Source organism: Austrofundulus limnaeus, unplaced genomic scaffold (assembly GCF_001266775.1).
Source record: "Austrofundulus limnaeus strain Quisiro unplaced genomic scaffold, Austrofundulus_limnaeus-1.0 Scaffold591, whole genome shotgun sequence".
In the NCBI taxonomy this organism is placed as follows: Eukaryota; Metazoa; Chordata; class Actinopteri; order Cyprinodontiformes; family Rivulidae; genus Austrofundulus; species Austrofundulus limnaeus.
In genome coordinates, this window is record NW_013952993.1 from 121,009 (window position 1) to 130,811 (window position 9,803).

Genomic DNA, 9,803 nt, shown 5'->3' on the forward strand with positions numbered 1-9,803 from the left:
AGGGACACCGCTAATAAATGTGATCATATCAGGTCCTTACATACTGTATATACTTTTGTAATTTTTAAAAATAAATAAAAATAAGATTTTTTCTTCAACTTTTCAGAAACATGGTACTGATCAACTTTCACTTAAAATGTAAACTGCAACACAGGTATTGGTATTGGTTCTGAGTATCGGGGCATTTTGTATGAGTACTTGTAGAAACACTGGTATAGGGACACCGCTAATAAATGTGATCRTATCAGGTCACAGTTCCAGTTTGTTCTGTCCTGATAATCACATTGATATTAAAAATATAGCTTAAAGTTAACAAACATGATTATTCTAAACACAATTCATGAAACAAACTCCTTCCATCCACATTCTCTACCTGTTCGATCCTGTTCAGTCGACTCATTAATTATATTTTTAATATTTCTCCTTTTTGTGGTTTTAAATCTTTTTTTTTTTTTTTTGCTCTCCACCAGTGAGCTGGACTACCATGACTCTGCTACGGTCAACGCTCGCTGCCAGGGCATCTGTGACCAGTGGGACAACCTGGGGACCCTCACCCAGAAGAGGAGGGATGCTCTGGAGGTAAACAAACACAAACTCATGCAAACTGATTACTGAGTGAATCCTCTGAGCTCCACGTGTCCTCATCGTGACTGTAGCGCGTGGAGAAACTGTGGGAGACCATTGACCAGCTGTACCTGGAGTTTGCGAAGAGGGCGGCGCCCTTCAATAACTGGATGGACGGAGCCATGGAGGACCTGCAGGACATGTTCATTGTCCACAGCATCGAGGAGATCCAGGTACTGAACATTTACACCCTTGATTTAGTAAGTTTTGATGAGATACACAAGTGTAAGAGCATTTTAAAGAATGAAACTGTAAAGAAAAACTAAGATTTAGTCCATGGTTAGAAATTGTAAAAAATGACAAAATGCTGGCTGACCCTCATCACTTCCTCTCCCTGTGAGCCAGAGTCTGATCACAGCTCACGACCAGTTCAAGGCCACTCTGCCCGAGGCCGACAAGGAGCGCATGGCCACCATGGGCATCCACAACGAGATCCTGAAGATCGCCCAGACCTACGGCATCAAGCTGTCCGGAATCAACCCGTACACCAACCTGACTCAGCAGGACATCAGCACTAAATGGGACACTGTGAGTCAAAGCCCCATTGAACCCACCATCATTGTCAGTAAACAGTATGGTTGGCTTTAAAGGACCTCTGGTTTTGTCTGAGTTATAAAAACAGGAAATGTGAACCAACACTGCTCTGCATTTGGTCATCTGGTTAAAAATAAACACAGTACATGCCTCGCAAAGGGTCAGAAATAGTGCCACGCATTTAGATTAGAGCCATACAGAAAAGTGCAGCCTGTAAATTCTCAGAGATAAGAATAACTGCCAAGGACAATCTGTCAGTGCAGGCTCAATATATCCAACCATCTGTGAGGAAAATAAAAACAACTTTTCACTCACTCGTCTCAGAACTGCTTCTGAATGCAATTAGGACTAAAAAATGCTTGATAATTACTTTAAATAATGTTGTTTTGTATAATAAAATGTCTGTCTTCCGTCTGCAGGTGAAGCACCTCGTGCCCCTCAGAGACCAAATGCTTCAGGAGGAAGTGGCCCGACAGCAGGCCAACGAGAGGCTGAGGCGCCAGTTTGCTGCTCAGGCCAACATCATCGGACCCTGGATTCAAACCAAGATGGAGGTACACCCTGACCCCTGAGAGGGAGAGCAGCTTCAGCTTTTACATCGGCGATTAATGTTAAAGGGATCCATGATTAGTTAGACTTTATTTAATAAACATATATTTTAACTGTAAAATAAAGACTAAAAATACTGTAGGATGTTCAGTTTTACCATTTTTAAACTAAAAGTTTAAAAAATGTTACACGGACGGGGCCATTTTATTTACATGCATTCTGGGTAAATGATGACGTGGTCGGTGATGATGTCCTCTGTGCGAGGCTGCTAGCGAGCTATATCCACCCTGAAGGTTAATCTTGGACAATATCTGATGATCGACTCTTTTAAATGAAACCAGAGAGCGTTGACAGAGAGGAGAAGGTAGAAATGACTCAGCCTGTAACTGAAAATATGGATGGAGGACAACAGATTAGCTTGTTTGTCGCGCTAGCAATGAGCTAATATATATATATAAGGCAATATAACCTCGGCGCTAGCGCAAAGGCCAACAGGCTAAGCTGATGTTCTTCTTCCATGAAGCAGCTCTGTTGTCCTCCATCCATATTTTCAGTTCCAGGCTGAGTCATTTCTACCTTCTCCTCTCTGTCAACGCTCTCTGGTTTCATTTAAAAGAGTCGATCATCAGATATTGTCCAAGATTAACCTTCAGGGTGGATATAGCTCGCTCACCCTGAGGATCTATCCACATCATCATTTACCCAGAATGCTTTGTGTGTAAATAAAATGGCTCTGTCTATGTTAAAATATATTGTTAAAAATTTACTAAACTAAACAGCTACAGTATTTTTACAGTCTTTATTTTACAGTTAAAATAAATGTTTATCAAATAAAGTCTAATGTTACAACTAATCAGGGATCCCTTTAATGCTTGTAGTTTAGTAAACAAAGGTGCATTGGAAAACCCTTCCCTTCCTGTGTGAGCAGGAGATCAGCCACGTGTCGGTGGATATCGCGGGCTCCCTGGAGGAACAGATGAACAGCCTGAAGCAGTACGAACAGAACATCATCAACTACAAGTCCAACATCGACAAGCTGGAGGGAGACCACCAGCTCAGCCAGGAGTCCCTGATCTTCGACAACAAACACACCAACTACACCATGGAGGTGCGGCCGGCTCATCCCGTGTGTCTGAGCTCCACAATCGCCCCGCCTCAGTCTGACCGCCTCTGTGTCCTTCCCTCCTGCAGCACGTGCGTGTGGGCTGGGAGCAGCTGCTCACCACCATCGCCAGAACCATCAACGAGGTGGAGAACCAGATCCTGACCCGCGACGCCAAGGGCATCAGCCAGGAGCAGCTCAACGAGTTCAGGGCCTCCTTTAATCACTTCGACAGGGTGAGGCCGACCGCACACTGGCTTTAAACCATTGACTCAACTATAAATACAAAGTGACTGGATTTTTATTTGACTTTGGTTTTGTTTTGCAGAAGAGAAACGGCATGATGGACCCAGACGACTTCAGAGCCTGCCTCATCTCCATGGGTTATGATCTGGTCAGTGAAACACACCCACATGGACACGTTTACAGTTCCAGTAGATCAGAAGTAGATWTGAACTGTTTGTGTTAAAGTTCCTCCGTTGAAGGAGGAGTCGGTCCTGGCCGTGGAACATTGGACCAACTCTTTACCCTCACTTAGGGTCCTCCAGGGGTCATGGGAGTTTGCTAATCCAGTCTACATATGTTTTGTGGACTTGGAGAGGGCATTTAACAGTGTTTCACGAGGATACTGTGTGGTGCGAGAGTTTGGTTCGCATTGCCAGTAGTAAGTCAGACCCCTTCAGAGTGAGAGTTGGACTCTGCCAGGGCTGCCCGTTGTCACCGATTCTGTTCCTAACTTACATGGACAGAATTTCTCAGTGCAGCCAGGGGGTGGAGGGAGTCCGGTTCTGTGGCCTCAGGATTCCAACTCTGTTGTTTGCAGATGATGTGGTTCTGTTGACGTCATTGCGACAGGATCTTCAGCTCTCACTGGAGTGGTTTGCAGCTGAGTGTGAAGAAGCTAGGATGAGGATCAGCACCTCCAAATCTGAGTCCATGGTCCTCAGTCAGAAAAGGGTGGACTGCTCCCTCTGGTTGGGGGTGAAGTTCTGCCTCAAGTGGAGGAGTTCAAGTATCTTAGGGTCTTGTTCACGACTGAGGGAAGATTGGAGCGTGAGACTGATAGATCAGTGCAGCTTCTGCAGTTTTGCRGACTCTGTACCTGTCTGTTGTGGTGAAGAGGCAGCTGAGCTGTAAGGCAAAGCTCTCAGTCACAGGTCGGTCTACGTTCCTACCCCTCATCTATGGTCACAAACTTTGGGTAGTGACTAAAAGATCAAGATCGCTGATACAAGCAGTCAAAATTAATTTACTCCGCAGGGTGTCTGGGCTCTCCCTTAGAGATAGGGTGAGAAGTTCAGTTATCCATGAGAGACTCAGAGTAGAGCTGCTGCTCCTCCACATCGAGAGGAGCCAGTTGAGGTGGTTCGGGCATCTAATAAGGATGCCTCCTGGACGCCTCCCTAAGGAGGTACTTCAAACATGTCCAACTGGGAGGAGACCAGAGGAAGACCCAGGACACGCTGGAGAGACTCTCGGCTGGCCTGGGAACATCTTGGGAGTCCTCACAGAAGAGCTGGCTGGGGAAAGAGGTCTGGGCTTCCCTGCTCACGCTGCTGCCCCCATGACCTGACTTTGTATAAAGCGGAAGATAATGGATGGATGGGGTTGAAGTTAATAATCCTGTGCAAAAGTCTTGAGTCGGCCCTCATTTCTTTAAATTTTGCTTCCAGTCACTTTTTATAATTTTTATCGTTCTACAGACTTTCAAACGGTCTTTGAAAAATTTTCTTTGGCTGTTTTTTTTTTCAATGCTGACCACGTTAAACATTTTTTTGATAAATATAAATTTTTAATTAATTTAAAATCCATCAGGCATAAAGAAATTCCTAAGCTCGAGTGATCCAAGTGTTTTCAACACAACTGTAAGAAATGTTAGGCCTGTCACAATAATGCGGGGATAAAGCTAAAGGCTGATGGTCCAAATTCACAGCCACTTCCTTCTGGTCTTTGCGGTCGACCCCAGCCCACGTAGACCGGGTCTATTGAAGGACGCAGCCCCTGAATTTGGACACAGTCTAGGTCTGAAGGACTGGTTTATTTTCCTCAGCCATGATTTGGTGCTCCTTGTTTTTACAAACAGGGTGAGGTTGAGTTCGCCCGCATCATGACCCTGGTGGACGCCAACAACACCGGCGTGGTGACCTTCCAGGCCTTCATCGACTTCATGACCCGCGAGACTGCCGAGACCGACACTGCCGAGCAAGTCATGGCTTCTTTCAAGATTCTGGCCTCAGACAAGGTACACACACACACTCTCTCTCTCTCTTTCAGCTAATGAGGTAAGAGTCTTCCTGACCCGCCCGTCTGTCCTGCAGAGCTACATCACAGTGGACGAGCTGCGCAGGGAGCTACCGCCCGAGCAGGCAGAGTACTGCATCAGCCGCATGACCCGGTACGTGGGCGGTGAYGCTCCCCCCGGCGCCCTGGACTACATCTCCTTCTCCAGCGCCCTCTACGGAGAGAGCGACTTATAAAGCGAGCCGCCTCGCCACACCTCCTCCTCCTCCCCAGCTTCTATCCCTCCTGTTTGGAGAGAGTGATGTGAAACCCTTCCACACTGCCCTTCTAAAAATAAATGTTTGTTCTCATCATTTTATTCCTCTCACAAATCAGAAGTTTCTCCCCAGCTGCTCCCCTTCCCTCCCATCAAACCCAGGGACACTCTGGGAGGAGGCGAGCAGAAGACTTGGCTCAGATCTTCAAAACACCAGAAGCTGATCAGGAAGAAGAGTCGTTTGAGAAAAGCCTCCTGCTCCTCCTCTCCCCGTCTAAATCTTATTTTTGTAGAAGGGTAATTAAAGAAGAAAAATGTGACGGTTGGCTTGTTTGTGTATTTGTGCAGATGCATGCTATGTTGAAGTTTAGTAACGATGTCTTTGGTTAACCACGCCGAAATGGAAAACAGCATCTGTAGGAATCAGAGGAGTAAAGCCAGTCAGGTGCTTTTACCTCACTGAGGCGAGCGTCTCGACGTGAAGACCACTGTGAAACCTGAAAGTTTAGAGAAACTTTAACCTGGAGGTCTTAAGACCCTCTATTAAAAGGATGAATGAGAGCATTTAATGTGAAGATGAAAACAGAGAGAGCAACTCAGAGCAAAGCACTGTGGGTAAAAAATTAATAAATAAAAGGATGGCTTAAAGGTGACTGCAAACAGAAAGATCCTCTGTGRTTTCAGAGAGTTAGACAGGCAGAGGGAGGTGAGACGGGACAAACAGGGCGAAAGGAAAGTTGTGAAAAATCTAAAATCGAAGCTGGACATGGGATCACAGCAGGAAACACTAAAAGGGTTCTGGTCCCGTGTTTTTTTTTTTTAAACAAAGTCGGCCATGATGATCGGTGCGAGTTGACTCCTTTTGTTCATGCTTCATCTGTGCTCCATTCTCCTCCTCCTCCTCCTCCCCTCACAATCAGTTCTGTCACTCATCACTGATGCTACAAAAACCCACATTCAAACACTTCCGAACAAAAAGTTGGAATAAAAAGGAACGTTATATTATTAAACAGCAGTTTGTGTTGTTTTTTTTCTTCTTAATTTTTACTATAAATATAAAAGTTCAGTAACTTCTCCAGCCGAGTCGCAACAAGTGAACTTCTCATAGGTCCAGAGCGTCGTTGGGGTCCCAGTAGAGGTGAGGGGGGAAGCAGAGCCCCTTTTCCTGAGCGTAACGCATCCAGTGATCCTCTTCTCCTCGATGGGTCAGATACCTGCGGCCCAACCTCATCTCAAACTCCCTGAGGTCGCACCACAGCTGGAAATTCTGCAGGAGGGAGGAAACACGAAGAAAAATGACATCAGATAAGTGAGCATTGCTCCCTGAGGTCTCAGAGACTTTACAAAAAAAAAATGCTCCGCGTGAACGGACCCTAAAATTTGAGTTTGTATAAAACGATCAGAGCTTCATTGTTAGCGGACGACTAATGCTTTAATTTAATTTAATGCTCTGCTARCAGAGAGGCAGTGGTGGGCACTAGTCCCCTAAAGAGCAAATGTGTTAATTGCAGACCTAAATTTCTCCTTTGCGCTTTAGGGGTTTTACTTATTTCATAAAATAATGTCCAGATTTGCGATTTCTAAATTTAGAATTGAGTGGCGCTAATCGCAAATAATGTTTCACATTCAAACATCTATTTTGTCTAAAGTAAGCAGAAAGAGTTGTCTACTCTCACTACGTTTTATAGCCACCTAATTCATTCGTCATGTTTTTCTTGAACAATGAAGGGGAAAGCTGTCTCTACTTAACACAATGGATCTCCGCTGTGAGGAAATAGCGACACAGAGCTTTATACTCTGACTCTGGACTCTTCTCTGTGACGGTTTTCACTTAGTACAGACAGTAGTGTTCCCACAATTCTTTGCGTGGCAGTAGGAAGCACTTAGAACTTCTTCACTTGGTGACAATCCTCCTGCAGTTCTGATTTGCAGAAGCACACTCAGCTGTGCATTTACCTCCTCTCTGAGGAACACCACGGCAATTAAATATTAAATAAATAAGTAAGTAAGTAAAATTTTATTTATATATCGCCTTTCACAGAAATAAATTCACAAGGTGCTATACAAACCGTTAAGAACACCCATTCAAGAAGACACACATGACAAACATGGGGGAACAGGTGTACAGGTCATGCCGCAACAGAGACAGAGACAGTTGTGCTGCCTTTAAAAAAAAATAGTAAAGAAAGAAACATGGAACAGTTTAAATTCACGCTCTTATTTTGAAAAGAACGAAGTTCCTGTTCTGTGTCCTGTATCCTACACAGAATGCATTGTTTCAGTTTTACAACAAGCAGTTTAAAATTAGTAATATACCTGCATGTTTTCTTACTGAAGCCCTGCCATAAACATAAGAAAACATAAGAAAACGACCAAGAAGCAGCAGAACTAGTAATCAACAACTATTTTTTGTTTTACAACCATGATTTAAAAGTCTGTTTCTACGAATCACCTCCCCATTTTGTGCCGATATTTGCCAATCTGTTAAAGAAATAATCTTACCACTAGATGGTAGTAAAGTACTGCCTATTCTCTTACCTGGATGTTTTCAGGTAAACAGARATAAAGTTGTGCTTCATTATTAGCTCTGCTAAGATTCACTGAGCATATGTGCTTTTGTACTTGTGGACCTAAATAAATTGATTAGCGCTTTGGAAATTGTGTAAATACAATTTAAGTTTGGGCTGCCCAGCCCATCACTGCAGAGAGGGCTCACTGAGTCACCGTTTTAAAAACCACATGTATGACGATCAAAACACTACCAAGATAGTTGGGTGAAAGTTTTAGGAGGAATATAAAAAGTCTAAAATCATCATCGTGAGACTGGAAACATGTTGGATCAAGTCCTCAGGAAGGGTTCAGTTTTAAACTGATCCAAACAGGATCAGTTGATCAACTTCTGTCAAGAGGTTGACCACCGGATACCTGAGGAGCATTTCCTTAGGCTGACTCTTGTATGGCTTGTTTGAAAAGGTTGTTTCTTCTGGCAGCGCGGCTCAGGTTTGTAAATTTTAGACGAATCACACGACGACAACGACCTCTGACCAAACCCAGCCTGTCCTGAGCCTGGTTTGGCTGGAGGTTACTTCCTGTTAAAGGGGAGTCTTTCCTTTCCGCTGTCGCCAATGTACTGCTCAGGAAGTGATGATTCAGCACAATCTGCTGCCTTCTTTAGACTAGGGCTGCCATGATTAGTCGACTAGTCACGATTATGTCAAGTATTAAAATCATCAACGACTAATTTAATAGTCGATGTGTYGTTTTTTTTTCTCTAACTTTGTTTTTTTTATAGTCGACTAATCACCGATTTTATAAAAATAACCRTTTGTGGCAGCCCTAATTACCACCACTGCGCATGTGTGTCAAGGACAGAAAGGCAGACGTGGCAGTGGAAGGTGTCGCAGCAGTTTGGAGAGAAAAACAAAGTTAGAAAAAAAAACAACGCATCAACTATTAAATTAGTCGACAATAATCGTGACTAGTTGACTAATCGTGGCAGCCCTACCTCAGACTGATTGTTTCTTGTATTGAGACGAGGTTTGTTGTGCTAAATAAATAAACTGAACTGAATCGACCAGATGAGACCAAAGTAAAACAYGCTTACCCATAATTCTCAGCTCCATCAATGCAAACACCTCGGACTAAAGGGCCTCCACATATTGAATTCGAGCTGCAGAAATCGACTCTCATCGCCCATCAAATTCTGCCTTTTTGTTCGCAGCTTCGAGCCTCCCGCCCCTTCCCATCACAACCCACCTCATGAGAAATGACTGATTGGTTTATGGTGATAGCACTGCATTTTGCTTCAACAATACATCGTTTATAAAGCTGGTCAAATGAACAAAAACTCATGATTGGTGGTAAAAGAGACGTCGCTTTGACCCAAACACATCTGTGGACCAATAACGGCGGGTCTCAGAGGTTTACTGAGAACAACTGACACATTAAGATTTGTTGTGTCTTTATGGAGTCCACGAGGAGACATGGGGTGATTTTTTTTCTTTTACGTTCCCACGCAATAGTTACCTCGCAATACTTTTGCGTTACCTCGCAATACCTTTGCGTTACCTTGCAATACTTTCGCGTTACCTTACAATACTTTCGCGTTACCTTGCAATACTTTCGCGTTCTCGCAATACCTTTGTATTACCTCGCAATACCTTTGTATTACCTCGCAATACCTTTGTATTACCTCGCAATACCTTTGTATTACCTCGCAATACCTTTGTATTACCTCGCAATACCTTTGTATTACCTCGCAATACCTTTGTATTACCTCGCAATACCTTTGTGTTACCTCACTATACTTTTGCGTTATCTCGCAATACCTTTGTATTACCTCGCAATACCTTTGTATTACCTCGCAATACCTTTGTATTACCTCGCAATACCTTTGTATTATCTCGCAATACCTTTGTATTACCTCGCAATACCTTTGCGTTACCTCACTATACTTTTGCGTTACCTCCCATCCATCCATCCATCCATCCATCCATC

General features: G+C 43.9%; 2 protein-coding genes across 2 annotated transcripts in view; one reads left to right on the plus strand and one right to left on the minus strand.

The window, feature by feature from the left end:
* actn3b (actinin alpha 3b) overlaps window positions 1–5,286 on the plus strand; it is a gene marked incomplete at its 5' end in the record, with an annotated part of 35,458 nt that extends 30,172 nt beyond the window's left edge. Inside the window, 9 exon segments of the mRNA XM_014026804.1 lie at window positions 471–579; window positions 657–797; window positions 970–1,152; window positions 1,578–1,712; window positions 2,636–2,815; window positions 2,899–3,045; window positions 3,138–3,203; window positions 4,893–5,051; window positions 5,128–5,286. Of these exon segments, the coding sequence (XP_013882258.1) occupies window positions 471–579; window positions 657–797; window positions 970–1,152; window positions 1,578–1,712; window positions 2,636–2,815; window positions 2,899–3,045; window positions 3,138–3,203; window positions 4,893–5,051; window positions 5,128–5,286 (1,279 nt within the window).
* A 705-nt stretch (window positions 5,287–5,991) lies between these two features.
* prkd4 (protein kinase D4) overlaps window positions 5,992–9,803 on the minus strand; it is a 23,901-nt gene continuing 20,089 nt past the window's right edge. The window contains exon 17 of the mRNA XM_014026805.1: window positions 5,992–6,573. Coding sequence (XP_013882259.1) covers window positions 6,409–6,573 — 165 coding nt within the window. The 3' untranslated portion in view covers window positions 5,992–6,408. The remainder of the gene's footprint in view (window positions 6,574–9,803) is intronic.